The sequence below is a fragment of the Egretta garzetta genome, unplaced genomic scaffold (genome assembly GCF_000687185.1).
Source record: "Egretta garzetta isolate BGI_Z169 unplaced genomic scaffold, ASM68718v1 scaffold275, whole genome shotgun sequence".
Lineage (NCBI taxonomy): Eukaryota > Metazoa > Chordata > Aves > Pelecaniformes > Ardeidae > Egretta > Egretta garzetta.
Window position 1 is genome coordinate 1,744,386 of NW_009259867.1, and position 14,459 is coordinate 1,758,844.

The window sequence follows — 14,459 nt, forward strand, 5'->3', positions numbered from 1 at the left end:
CTGGGCAACCCCTGCCTAGTCTAAACCTACCCCTGTTTTAGTTTAAAACCATTACCCCTTGTCCTGACACAGCTGGCTCTTCCCTGCATTTCCCCCAGCACCCAAAACCCCCTCCCTTCTCCAAAGTGAACCTGTAAAGCAAAAACTTCTGCAAGCCAAAAAAATTGCTTAATTGCCTCAAATTGATTCCATGGTTTTATTAAGATATTTGCCCAGCTCTATTATGGTTAATTATTTGTATTACAGTAGACTCTGAGGCCCCAAGCAGAGATCAGGGCCCCATTGTGCTAAATACTGTACAAGTACATAATAACAAAATCACTCCTTGCCCCAGATTGCTTACAATTAGGTGGAGAGCTGCAGTGGAAACATACCACAGCTCGTGTGAACACCCTTCAGGAGAGGTTAATGTGGACTTTGAAAGCCAAAAGGGTGCCTCGTGAGAGCCTGGGCTGCTTTCATTGTGCATGCTCCCTGCAGACCCTCTCTTCTTGCTGAGCTCTGGTGGGGAAAAATTGAGGGAGAGTATTGACATGCGGCCAACAGAGGAACCCCCCACCTGGCCCAAGGGTTCATGGTGGGAAGGGGGAAAAATAGAGAAGAGGAAAGGAAAGTGGAGAAAACAAAACAGGTTCCCAGACTGCTTTCCCCTTCACCTTTTGTTTCTGCTTGGAAGCTCGGCTGCAGGAGGTTCATGAGGGAGCTCGTTTCCCCGGGGATTTCCAGCCTCATTTTGCAGATGCAAAGCATTCCTCTGTTTAGGTAAACGTTAAGGTGAGCACCCGGCTTTGAGCTAGCCTTGCAGTGACCTATACCCGCTGCCGCTGCCTTCCTCCACTTCCCAGCCCAGGCGAAGAAGAAGAGTGAAAATGCAAAAGGGCAAACCTACGTTTCTCCTTCCCCCTCCTCCAAGCCCACTCCACAGCCAAATCTCTGTGGCTGCATCCCACCCATGCATGGGAGGTCTGGTTTATCAAGGGGTCAGCACTGGGGGAGCTTTTCCACACCTGCAAGAGAGTGGGGAGAATTTTGAGACCTTGAAACCTTGCTGGAGGTGATGCTCGGGGCTGGGAGCATGCCAAGTTTTGGATGAATGGCCAGCCGCTGATTCAACCGCATGTCTTGCTTGTACCCCGGGTGCTGCCGAGCTCTGGGTGACCCTCTGGGGATGCTCAGGAGGTGCCTTGCAGAGAGACCACGCATCTCTGCATTGCCCACCTCTGTCTTGTGCTTTTCCCTGTGCAACCCTGGGTTGAGAGGATGTGAAAGGCAGCAAAGCGTAGCCCAAAACCAGGGGAAAATCCAATTGTTTCCAAACGCTAAACTCAGGACTCAAGCAGAGCAGGAACCTCTGGAGATAACGCGGTGTCTCTGTGTGTGTGTGTGTGTGTCTGTGTGTAAAACGGCCTCGCAGAATCCCCCAGCTTTAGCAGGGCTTTGAAAAAGATCTGGGTGGTGATTCAAAATCCAGGTTATGACCTGTGACCTTTGGATGAGAAATTGTTGCCATTTAGGATGTGTTAGGAGGTCCATCCTTTTCATCAAATGCGTGTTTCTTCTTGCTGCGGGAGGCAATCACACCGGTATATCATTAACTCGCAGAAAAGGAGGCTGTAAAAGAAGTTGATGGGGGACCTTAGCCCACACCCTGCTGGGGTCTGCTCAGAGCACAATATCCCAGCGACCATGAGATTAAGCTAAAGAGAAAAGTGAAAATGCTTTTCACGATTCACACGCCCTTTAGATTGTTTTATTAAACCATTTGAATAGGGATTTCCCTTTCGGCCGACAACGGGGCCCGGCCAATGCATAGTTCTAGGTTGCTATGACTTAGTTGGTGCTGGCTAATCACAAGTGAGGGCAAATTTCATATAAAATATCTCGGGCCATTGTCAACCTAATGCAGCGTGACAGTGCCAGCACAAAGGGGGATTCATTCACCCCAGCAGGTAATAAGGACGATTTGCCATACCAACCAGGCAGTCTCGAGGGGGGCTGTCAAATACGATCAGAGCAGCGAAATGGAGCCTCACATTCCATTCTCAGGTGGGCGAAGGCGATCCTTTTGTTCGACCATGTTGCTTCTGATAACAGAATACAATTTTTTTTTTTTTTTCTTCCCCGTATCCTATTGACCAGCAGGGCTGTTTTGCATAGCTGTCTTTGGGGCTTGCCTTTTATTTTCTTGCTTTTTTTTTTTTTTTTTCAAGGCCAGAAGGGACCCCGATGATCCTTTAACCTGGAACGCGCCCCGGAGAATTGCACCCCAGTCCTTCCATGCTCCTTTTCCGCCTTCCCCTTTCATTAAGGACTTGGTCCTGCCACAATGAGCATGCTGTATCTCTGCTAATAACCCCCAATTGGCACACAGCTTCCTTTTGTCTAGAGCCTCCCAGGGACATAGGGCTGTTGGGGAGATGAGGGGTCGGGGTAATTTGGGGAGATTCGAAGGGCCGAGAGGACCGCGCTGGTTCAGGGCTTGAGACGATGATGAAATATTCAGAAGGCAGCATTTATGGGATGGCAGGAGGGGGGGGATCAGACACTGAGTGTTTCACACATGACCAAGCCAGCAGAAAGACAGATAAAACGTGCTTGCGTTAAGCAAGGTAGGTAGGGAGACATACATGGTAATGATTAGATTGACAGAGAGATTGGCGGGGGGGAAAAAAAGAGAGAGGGATGTTTGCTTTGCAGGTATCAGACTTGGGTTACTGATACCAGACCATCCTGCTGATTTGCCTATCTTGGGGGTCTGGTTACCTGCGATCACCTGGGGTTATTTTGACAGTAGCTAATTAGTGAGAGCATTCCAGCCCTCCACCCACCCTCGGCTCACACGAGGGCTCGGAGGGCGGCAGAGAGCACCGGCCCCACTCCCAGCACCGCGCACAAGGTTCCCGGGCTGCTCCGGCGTCTGCCAATCTGGCTCTACCTGTTTCAGGTAGATCCTGAAAGGTTTGGAAGCGTGAGCACCGCCCTGGAGGTTGCAGCTCTGTTGTGCGGGGTGCAACAATAACCATAAGCAACCAGCAGAAAAAAAGCTAAAAAAAAAAGGAAGAAAAAAAAAAAAAAGAAAAAAAAAACCCCACTGTTCGGATATTTTAGGGGATCTTGGTCTTCAGGATTTTACAAACTATGTTAATCCAACCTCCTTCAATCCAGCATTCCCTCTTATCTGTATCGCCTTCATGTTCCCTGGCAGGAATTGCCCATTTAATAATTTCCCTCCGATGATCTGAATCAGAGCTAATCTGATCAAATGTCTTTTTAGGGCCTTTCATCTTCCCAGGGATGTGTTGACACTAGCATGCTGGTTCAGAGGAAACAAGAACTCAATCAGAACTTCGTTCAAAACACAGATGGGACCCAAACCTAACCTTTCCTTTAAGATATGCAAAAGTGTGGTTAGCTTCTTGTTATTATGCTTTGTATTTGCATAAGTCTTTGCATTTTGGGGCCTGATTTTTAAAAGGATAAAAAAGTGAAACAAACCCCGGAGCTGGATTTTGATGAGAAACAGTGCAGAATCAGCTGGGCATGGAGTTGGAGTGGCTCGCTGTGAAGAAGGGCATAGGCTGTGGCATCACGCGGAGCCTGGAATGGATCCGCAGGGCAGCTCCTGGCTGGCATCACTTGCTGCAGTGTGGGTGCTCCAAAGCTGCATTTCTCCCACCGCTGCGTCTGGTCTTGGAGCCACCCCATTTTAGGGTTAGACCTGAAAGCCTCAATTACCTGCAGCCCCCCCGGGGACTGCTGTTTTTTCAAAGCAGGCTGCGCCAGACTTGGAGGTAAACCCACTTGGGAAATGCTGCTAAAGGCTAGGGGACCTGAGACAAGCCTACACGCCAGATGATGGAAGCAAGTGCTTGGGTTTCACTGGTGTGTGGCTCCAAATCACTCAGGTCAGTCTGTAAATCTGCACGGAGCCTGTAGTCTTACAAACAGATCTTTGAGGCATGGACTTAGTGATGCTTCTGCATCCAAAGGATCCCAGGCAACCGTCTGGGCTCTGCTCTTGTCCAAATGATCCCATGCAATCATGCGCTTCCAGACAAGATTGATGAGGGTTTATATAGCTTTGGACACATCTTCTCTGTGCAATGCAGAGCTGCTGTGGGAAGTCCTGGAGCTACTGCCAAGACCTATAATGGCTGTAAGCCCAGATGATTGCCCGCTGAATATGAGCCAGCAGTGTGCCCAGGTGGCCAAGAGGGCCAACAGCATCCTGGCTTGTATCAGGAGTGGGGTGGCCAGCAGGAGCAGGGCAGGGACCGTGCCCCTGTGCTGGGCACTGGGGGGGCCGCACTTTGAATGCTGGGGTCAGGGTTGGGCCCCTCCCTCCCCGAAGGACCTGGAGGGGCTGGAGCGTGTCCAGAGAAGGGCAGCGGAGCTGGGGAGGGGTCTGGAGCCCCAGGCTGCTGGGGAGCGGCTGGGGGAGCTGGGGGGGTTCAGCCTGGAGCAGAGGAGGCTGAGGGGAGCCCTCATCGCTCCCTACAACTGCCTGAGAGGAGGGGGGAGCTGGGGGGGTCGGGCTCTGCTCCCAGGGAAGGGGCGATGGGACGAGGGGCACCGGCCTCAAGTTGTGCCAGGGCAGGGTGAGGTTGGCCATGGGGAACAATTCCTTCCCCTTGGGGCTGTCAGGCACTGGAAGGGGCTGCCCAGGGAAGGGGTCGAGTCCCCAGCCCTGGGGGGATTTAACAGCCGGGCAGAGGCGGTGCTGAGGGCCAGGGTTTGGGGGTGGGATGGCAGGGGTAGGGGAACGGTTGGGCTGGGGGAGCTGAAAGGGCTTTTACAACCTAAATGATTCTATGATCCTATCCCATGACTCTCTGATGTGCTGATAAATCAGTAGCCATGTCCACACAGCTCAGCACAGGGCAGCTTGAGGAACTGATGTTCTCATGGAAGGCCCTATGGAAAAAGAGTGATCCAAGCACAAGCATCACTCCTAGGGTAATAAGGCATCATGCAGTACTGAGTGAAGAGAAAAGTCCTCCCTTTTGCTCTTCTCCTCTGTAATGTTGTAGGCTGAAAGGATGCGCAAAGCTCAGGCTATAGAGTGTAAGTTGAGCTTTCTGTCCCTGTCCTGGATGGACAGTATGCCAGATGTGGTCTGTGGTGTCAGTCAATAGTTATCACCATTGAATAGATTTATGAGTGGTTTATTATGTGCCATGACATATGAATTTTGTCCATTTTTGCAAATGGGGAAACTGAGGCAGAGTTTTGGAATTGCTCGTGTCCAGAGAAGGAATTTGTCTAGCATTTGCAGCCCACTGGGTGAGGCAGTCACCAGGCTCTGATCTTCTTAAAGACTCTAGAGTCTTCTCAGAGTAACCACAGGGACTTCCTGACTGATGCTGCTGTGATCGAGCAGAAAATCAGGGTCAGGGCACTTTGCTGCTCAGTGTTTAGACTTGGAAGTGACATCAAATAAAGAAATTAAAACTTTGAAGAAGGTCAGGATGTCTTCCTAAGGCTTTCACTTTGGAAAACGTTTTCCAATATACCTAGTATGAGTACAGCATGTGATGTGGAATTTGGGAATGTGCTTTGTGGAACGATTCACTGTCCCACCAGAAAGCCTGACTTGTCCCCTCCTTTCATAGTCCTTGTTTTGAGACCATCAAGGCCACAACTTGCTCCTCTCCACCTTTCCTGATGGGTAGAAGGTGCATCTTTGAAAGTGAACAGCAAGTGTGGTACAAGGTGTCCCTTTTAAGAGGTAAGGGGGTAACCAAGGAACCTTCAGTGCTAGGCCAAGAGATGCCGTTGCAGGAGACCAACATATTGAGATTGGTGAGGATGGGTCAGGGGAAATATGAACACTGGAAACTGGGGCCTCTCCAGGAGGAGAAGGAAGCTTGAGGCTGAGCCAGACAGCTTATGTAAAACCCTTTCCGTTGGTTTATCTGAGTTGGGATCCTCTATTGCTACAATCAAGAGGAATGTGGTGAAACTGAAGCTCGCCTGCCTCCAAGGCCATGAGAGCCAATATTTTGTTTCCAACGTTCCCAGTATTTTCCCCACAAGCAATGTCAGGCTCACAGCAGCCGTGACACCTCTGTGATCCTCCTCCTCCTCTACGATGGGAACAACACTTGTTTCCCTCCAGCACTTGGGCACTGTCTCTGCAGCGTGGATGGATCTGTCAGCCGGCGTGTGCCAAGGCGTTCCTTGTTCTCTGTCTTCACCTGGTGCTGTGCCAATATTTAATAGTTCTGACTGGCAAACGATTTGCTTCTTTGTGATCATTAAAAAAAAAAAAAAAAAACATTTTAACATTTTTTTCCCCATCTTCCCTCCTTTTTTCCCTGGGGAGAAATACGTCCTGTGCTCTGAGATGTGACCCTTCATTCCTTAGAACCACAGAATCATAGAATGTTTTGGGTTGGAAGGGACCTTTAGAAGCCATCTAGCCCAACCCCCCTGCAGTGAGCAGGGACATCTTCAACCAGGTCAGGTTGCTCACAGCCCCGTCCAATCTGGCCTGGAATGTTTCTGGGGATGGGGCATCTACAACCTCTCTGGGCAACCTGGGCCAGCGTCTCACCACCCTCATCATAAAAAAAATTCCTTGTATATAGTCTGAATCTACCCTCTTTTAGTTTAAAACCATTACCCTTTGTCCTATCACAACAGGCCCTACTAAAAAGTCTGTCCCTATCTTTCTTATAAACCCCCTTTGGCGCATCATAAGATGGGGGACATCATCCTCATGTCCTGAACCCTTGGTTCTTGGCTCTGAGGGATCTGCTGGCTGGCAAGTTTAGCACAGAGGCCAGATGGGCTGAGGGACTGGAGTATCTTTTGCTGTTATCTGGGACAATCAAGGCTGCATTGCCGCAGCTGGTCCTTGCTTATCCTGCACAGAGATTTCAGGGCCAGGAGGCAATGCCGTTCATGTTAGTATAAGCCAGTAGTGATGTCTACATACATTTTCGCAGCTCCCTTGAGCTCTGAGTTTCATTGGATTTCACTTCTGCTGTTCAGAAACTAGCTGCACCTGCAAGGCTGTCAGTGTGAGACTAGAGAAACCTACTTCTGGGACTCACCATCTACTTAACAACTGATGAGACTTTGGCTCAAGGTAGCTCTGAGAGGTACCCTTCAGAGCTGAGGCCTTCTTCCAGCCTTGGCTTCAGTGTAGTTACAAATAAGGAGCAGGCAGTGACTTTTACATCATCAGTGCTTCAGCTCCTGCATCCATGGTGAGGACCATTTGGTACTAAACTTTTCTGGCATCCTTCTTTTTCTTCCAAAGTGGTGCAACATGGCCTTCCAGTCAAACTCTTCTGGTTCAGCTTTCACCATAGGGATGTTTAGGGGTGGCCCTGCCTACAGTGGAATGGCACAAGTCTCCTCCCACATCTAGGTAAGGTGGCTCTCTTGACGGATTCATGGAAGAAACCACAGCGTGTTGATAGCAGCTGGGGAGTCCTCTTTAGACTACAGTCAAAAACAGAATTCACCTCACCTGAGTCAAAGACTGGGCTTCCAAAACTCTCAAAGCTCACTTCACTAATTCCTCTACATCTTCCTCCATTTGACGCCTTCCCTCCCTGCAATCCCCATGATGCAAGAAGGACCTGCAAGAAGGACCCTGACCACAGTAATCAGGGGGAAATTGAGCTGTTAGGACAGGCCCCCACTGTAAGAGGCAGGGCTGTGCTGGCTCCAAATACCAGAAACAGTACTCTGCCCCAGTTTTATAGCCAGTTTCTTGGTTCTTGGGGTTTATTTAGATTTTTGGTTTTTTTTTTTTAAAATCTAGAGTCAATCTATGTCAACTCATGTGCAAATCCTAACATGACAGCTGTGGGTTTGTATCCCCTCAAGCCAAGGAGGGAACTGAAACCCTTTCTCACACTCCCTGGGTACATGCCCTACCAGACAAGTGCTGGAAAGACTTTACACCTTCCGCCCCTCAGAGGTGGGTGTCTGGCTGTCTGAAATAGCTGACACAACAGGTAGCTTCCTCTTCTCTTTTAGCTTTGAAAAATGAAGCTCAGAGGAAACAGCATGTCTCCTCCCCAGAGTCCTGCTAAGCAGATATGGTATTTTTTCCATTTTACCCTGCTTGCTGAGTGTCTCTCCCAAGACCACTCAAGAATTCTGCCGTGTCAGAAATTCAAGGCTTGCAGCCACACCATTGCAGTGCCTTTCCTAGAATGGAACGGGGAGTAGGATCCTCTATGCAAGAGTAGACATGCTAATGATGGCTGGAAGGAGTGACTAAGATGTGGGAATTCTTTCCTTCATTGTCGTACATCTCCAGGAGCAATGCGGGACAATTCTATTCTTTTCCATGTTGTTCACACATTATCAAGCCCAAAAAGGCATTAAGTCAGTGTTTCACTCCAAAGGCTATGGTTCAAAAAGGATGGTGACAAGGTCCTGGGCAGTAAAGGGTTGTTGGCATGGGAAGTTTGTCGCCACAGAGTAGAGTCAGTAACTGTTCTGGAGACATCAATGTTCCTTTTGCAAAGGAGCTTCCACACCTTCAGGAGGACCATCTAGAAAAGTGGCTGAGTGGAAAACCCTTAGAGCAGGGTCCAGCTCTACTGCTTGGCTACCTGAGGTCTGCTTCCTTCCTCACAAGATGTACAGCCCAGAACCACCTCAAAGCAAGGCATTTTTCGTTTTTCCTTCCTTCCTTCCTTCCTTCCTTCCTTCCTTCCTTCCTTCCTTCCTTCCTTCCTTCCTTCCTTCCTTCCTTCCTTCCTCCCTTCCTCCCTTCCTCCCTTCCTCCCTTCCTCCCTTCCTCCCTCCCTCCCTCCCTCCCTTACTCCCTTCTTCTTCCCTTCTTCTTCCCTTCTTCTTCCTTTCTTCCTTCCTTCCTCCCTTCCTCCCTCCCTTCCTCCCTTCCTCCCTTCCTTCCTCCCTCCCTCCCTCCCTCCCTTACTCCCTTCTTCTTCCCTTCTTCTTCCTTTCTTCCTTTCTATGCCTGCACAGATCTCACCACTTTTTTTTAAAGAGCAGTCAGCAGAAACAAGAGTGCCCCCTTTCTAAACTACCATCTAGTTCTTTGAGCTGCGGTCCAGGACACGGGACTTGCAGCTTCAGCTCCCAGCACATCTGAAGGTGGCTTGCTTTGCCCTGTCCCAGAAACCTGCTGTTACCACCAGACCACTCTTCAGGGAGGAGGGAAAGATTTAGGGTGTCCAAAGTGGGGACAACAGGGCTCAGTGCTATGGTACAAAGGTGGTAAAAAGGACCTGTAACTTTTTAAGACTAAATTAAACATAGAATCGTAGAATCATAGAATCGTCTAGGTTGGAAAAGACCTTTAAGATCATCACGTCCAGCCGTTAACCCTGCACTGCCAGCCCACCACTAAACCATGTCCCTAAGTACCTCACCTACCTGTCTTTTAAATACCTCCAGGGATGGGGACTCAACCATTATGTTCATCCTTCTACATCACCATAGTCCTTCCTCCCACATATCAGGGATATCTGTCTGACCTGGGGTTAATCATTTAGTCATTCAGAGAAAGACTCAGGAAAAATAAGTCACTGTCTAGGCAGAAGAACACATGAGAGCAGGTTTCATATATTAGACAGTTGAGATATTTATGCAGTTATTCATCTGCCTTCCTCCTCCCACAACTTGATGACCCTCTGTTCAGCTCCAACACCTGACCGCTGTTCTGAAGATGTCACTGAAATTAGCATTGCAGGCTCCTGAAGAGATTAGAAGGATTCTTCTCAGATGTATGGATAAGGAAGCAGAAGCGCAGACTGGCTAAAGGATTTGCCCAAAGTCACATTCAAAAGCCCTGCAAAAGCAGGAAATCAAATCTTAGGTCACCTCATCCTCAGGTCTCTGAATTCTAGTATCGATACAGCTCGGCCATGTGTTTTAGCATCCCGAGATGTTTCTGCTGCTGAGACAGAGTGGTCAGAGTTGTTCTGCACAGGACCTTGAGGTTCTCAGTTTCACAGACCAGGCTCCTTAGGAAACAATTTCCAGAAGTGAACAGTGACTTGGAGACCTCTGCATTAGGGGGCAGCTACAAAGCATCCCTAAAGGCCCTCTGTAAGTCACAGAATCCCAGAATGGCAAGCGTTGAAAGGGACCTCAGATCATCTAGTCCAACCCCCTTGCTAAAGCAGGGTCACCCAGAGCAGGGGGCACAGGACAGCATCCAGGTGGGCCTTGAATATCTCCAGAGAAGGAGACTCCACAGCCCCCCTGGGCAGCCTGGGCCAGGGCTCAGGCACCCTCAAAGTCAAGAAGTTTTTCTGCATATTCAACTGAAACCTCTTCTGCTTCAGTTTGTGCCCATTGCCCCTTGCCCTGGCGCTGAACACCTCTGAGAAGAGTCTGGCTCTATCCTCCTGATATCCACCCTTAAGATATTTGTATGTGTTGATGAGGTCCCCTCTCGGTCTTCTCTTCTTCAGGCTGAACAAGCCCAGCTCCCTCAGCCTTTCCTCCTAGGGCAGATGCTCCAGTCCCCTCATCATCCTTGTTGCCCTCCTCTGGACTCTCTCTAGGAGTTCCTCATCCTTCTTGAACCGGGGAGCCCAGAACTGGACACAGTACTCCAGGTGGGGTCTCACCAGGGCAGAGTCTCAGCATCTTTTTCACTGAAAGCCAATCCCCCCCTAAAGGGTCCAGAACAGGGTATACCTTGGAGCACCAGCCATCCAAGTCTCTAAGCCCCACAGGGAAATTTGGGAGCAGACAGGAATTAAACAAGCTGAAGCCAGAGCTTTGGTGACCTTGTGGTGCACTGAAAACAAAGTGGTTAAAATGCTCTTACGTCAACATCCCCATGAGGTATTAGTCCCTATTAACCTTCTCTTGCCAGATGATTTTCCAGAAGCTCTCTTCAAGTCAGAACGAGCTGCTTGTCTCCTGCTACCAGAACCACCCAGAGGAATGAGGCGACCTGACAAATATACTGCACTTTCTGTTATCTTTGCCTAAGTCTCTTGCATTTTTATATGGCACCTTAATAACCCCTCATTTCCATTACAAGTGCATGCTTTCCTTCTGCTTATCTGTATCTCTATACACTCCTTCTCCATTCCTGCAGCCACACCGCCTCCGGCTACAACCTGGGGAGCTCTTCAGAGCTCAGCAGGGTCAGGTCTGCTTAGTAATCGGAGGACAGTCCTGGAACTTAGGAGGTGGCAGGACATGATTCATGCAATGGCGCGCTTCCATCTGCGTCAATATTGAACTCGGTGCCTTAAGTTAGGGGTAGGAGATGTAAACCCAGTGCCCTAATTTCGTGGAGTCATTAAGAGATCGGTTGCAACTTTCTCAAGAGACAAACTCCTAACCTCAGTGCCCGGGGCCAGATCTCAGCCTCTTTGCTCTGCCTGCCTACATTCCCCAGGTAGTTACGATCAGATACAATGCTATTTGCTTCCTGTTGTATGCTCTTAAGTGGTGGCTGTGCTCCACCCCAGGGGTGGCTGCATTTCAAAAGCCGGGGAGTGATTACTGCGTATACAGGCTGTAAAAGGCATCGGGCTCCTTCTGGGAAGAGGAGAGCTGCGTATAATCCGTGTTTCTTAAAGCAAATCCTATCAATACCTTCCTGGAGTTGTAGCCCTTCAGTAAGGGCTAGCAACAGACCTGGGATTTAGGACTGAGTATCCACAACCAAAGCTGTCCTCCTGTAACTCCTTGTTCAGCTGCAACCAAGTCCTGGCAAATGCAGAAATTCTGAAGATTCTCCGGCTGCATTGCCTGAAGCTCCCTGGGTTTTGGTGAGCTCTGCACCTGTATGCACAGAGAAACACCTCTGTTCTGAGCTAACGGCTAAGGTGGGTTCCATGACCTGTGGACTCCTAAGCCAAGGCCACCCCTCTCATATACCCGTGCAGGAGAAGGTTTTCTGCACAAACACCATGACTGTGGATGCTTTTTTTTCAGTCCCAGCATGGCAAGGCACAGGGGCTCTCCATGGCATTTGCAACCATCAGTTCAGCACCTACAGCCCCTTCCCAAATAGCCAAAGGCCTGGAGCAGGTCTCTTCTCCTGAGCAGAGGAAGGGGTGATTCCCAAGAGATGAGACCAAACCTACCCAAGCAACATGCTTTAGCCCTTACAGCTGTCAGATAGAAGGGGGAAGAAGAAGGATTATCATCTTCCTCTCCTGTCCATGGCATAGCAGCATATCAAAAGGTTTTGAGATTAGTTAGGCTACAATGGGAGGAAGTGGAAGGTGTGTCAGCTAGGTCTGGTCAGGCACTATACCCTCTACCTCCTTACCAGAGGGCAATGACATTCATCCCACTAGCTTATCTGACTGACTTCTACAAGAAGCCTTTGCCTTTCCTGGTCATCAGTGTCCCTGAAGACATCGTATGAAGCTCCCCACCCGCAAGATTTGTTTTCTGGATCGCACCTGGCTTTATGCAAGTGCAAGATGCCAAATCCCCAGTCCTGTTAGAACTGGACTCATCTGTTCATGCTCCAAAGCTGAGCTTTCACACAGCTCAGGAACTGCATGGTCACCATTTGCAAGAAGCTGGGATCCTCCAGGCTGGACAGATGCTGAACAAGGGTTTTTGAAAATCGCATTGTGGAACTGAGAGTTCCTGCATTTTCCTTTTTTGGTTCTAGCCCCCAGTGACTTACTAACCTCACGATGCTTATTGACAACATGTTCCAGGACATTGCTCATACCTTCGGCTTGTAAATTCATGCACATTATTTGATTTGCATATTGTTGTATTTGGTAGTCTTCCCAAAACAAAGCAGTGCTGCACAAGTTCTTGCTTAAGCCTTCAATCCAGCCGGGACCGCTCTGCAAGCCTGCAGTTTTGATTTCTCCCTGAGAACATGTTGGCTTTTTGGCTTGGTGTATTAAACTCACTTCATGTTAGTAAAGCCTGGAAGCATCTAGAAGGTAAAGATTAAGCCAAAATGCCCAGGGAAAGCTCAGATCAGCAAAATATGGTGCAGAGAAGGTTTGAGTGGTTTTGAGTAGCCACCTCGTCAGCTGATGCAAAGCTCAGTAGAAGCTGGTGAAACTGCGTCAACTGAAAACCTGACCTTCTGCCCTTATGGAGCCATTCATATTTCAACACTGTCCTAGCCTAATCATCTGAAAGGTGCCAGAGACAATATGCTTTCTTGGCTAACTCTTCTATAGGCATGAGGTGAGCTCGTGGGGAATGGTACAGGAGGTTAAGGGAGGCCAGTTATCAGAATCATTGTGTCTTCTTAGAATTGCCTCAAGGGTTTGAGAATAGCCCTGATAATGATAAAAACGCCATTTTGCTGAAGCCAAAAAACCTTGCAGTGGTGTCTTCTGAGGTGTGGTGATGAACTTCAGGGCCATTTCTAGTGAGTGAAGAAATATAATGAGACCAAAACAGCAGGGGGGGTGGGGGGTGATAAAAACTGGTATTTTGGTATATTACCCATTTGCAAAGCAGTTTTACATGCTTGGTTTTCATTTTGGCACAGTGTAGAAAAACCACTGGCATCCAGGAAAGCCAGGCTCATGCTGAGCTGCTCTTCCCCATCCAGCTTAGAAGAAAGGCTGTGAAGGAAGGTCTCCACGGAGACTAAGGCTCCGTGGTCCCTAACCATGACATCTTTTGGCTGATCCCACCCACCATTCTGAGGCAATGGGCAGAAAAGGAAAGCTCATTTCCAGTCCTCTTGGCAAGGGTCTTAATTAGGCAAGTAAGCAAAACCTTGGATAGACTCAAGATGCCATGCATTGAACACTGTCTCTGAGCTAGAGAGCCTAGGAAATAGAAGGTGGCCTCAGGATGAAGGGTGGGGACAATGTTTACTTGACATAGTGAGGATTGGGGAGTACCTGGCCATCCTGGCATTTTCCTACCTTCCAGCCATCAGCAGCTCTCCCAGTTGAGGAGGAGGATGTGCTTTACTTGGTCCTGGTCCCACCACTAAGGGTGGAGGCTGTCATTAAGTGTAGACCTGCATTTTCCATGTTATGGGAACATAGCCCAAATTCCATGCATCTGAAGCCAAGACTGCAGCTCAGGGTATGGCTATGGGGTGCATTGCCCTCAAAGAACCATACAGTAGATCCTATACGCCCCCTGAAACCCAGGTTTGCACTGCTTTTTGTTTTGCCACAGCCCTATCCTAAGACCTTAGGATGACCTTAGTCAAAACGTCTTGGCTGACCTCAGTGGCCTTGAATCAAGCCTGGTCCTGTCTCCACAGGAGCTTATTTCCTAGTATAAGAAAATGTCTTTGGAGTAGGTCCAAGCTGGACCACAGGGAAGAAGAGAGTTTCCTGGCCTTCTGCCGTGCCCTCGAGAGAAGGTGTTCACAGGGCTGATCAAAGCCATGCATGGTCCCTTCACTGGCCACTATTTATTGATTTCTCTCTTTCACAGCTACCAGGGAATCAGCCTTTGTCCATGCCATTGCCTCTGCTGGAGTGGCTTTCGCGGTGACCAGATCCTGCGCCGAGGGCTCGGCCACCATCTGCGGCTGGGGCCCC

At 49.2% G+C, this 14,459-nt stretch overlaps 1 protein-coding gene across 1 annotated transcript in view; it reads left to right on the forward strand.

The window, feature by feature from the left end:
• WNT3A (Wnt family member 3A) overlaps positions 1-14,459 on the forward strand; it is an 89,319-nt gene that overhangs the window by 71,162 nt on the left and 3,698 nt on the right. Inside the window, exon 3 of the mRNA XM_009640103.1 lies at positions 14,353-14,449. Within this exon, the coding sequence (XP_009638398.1) occupies positions 14,353-14,449 (97 nt within the window). The remainder of the gene's footprint in view (positions 1-14,352; positions 14,450-14,459) is intronic.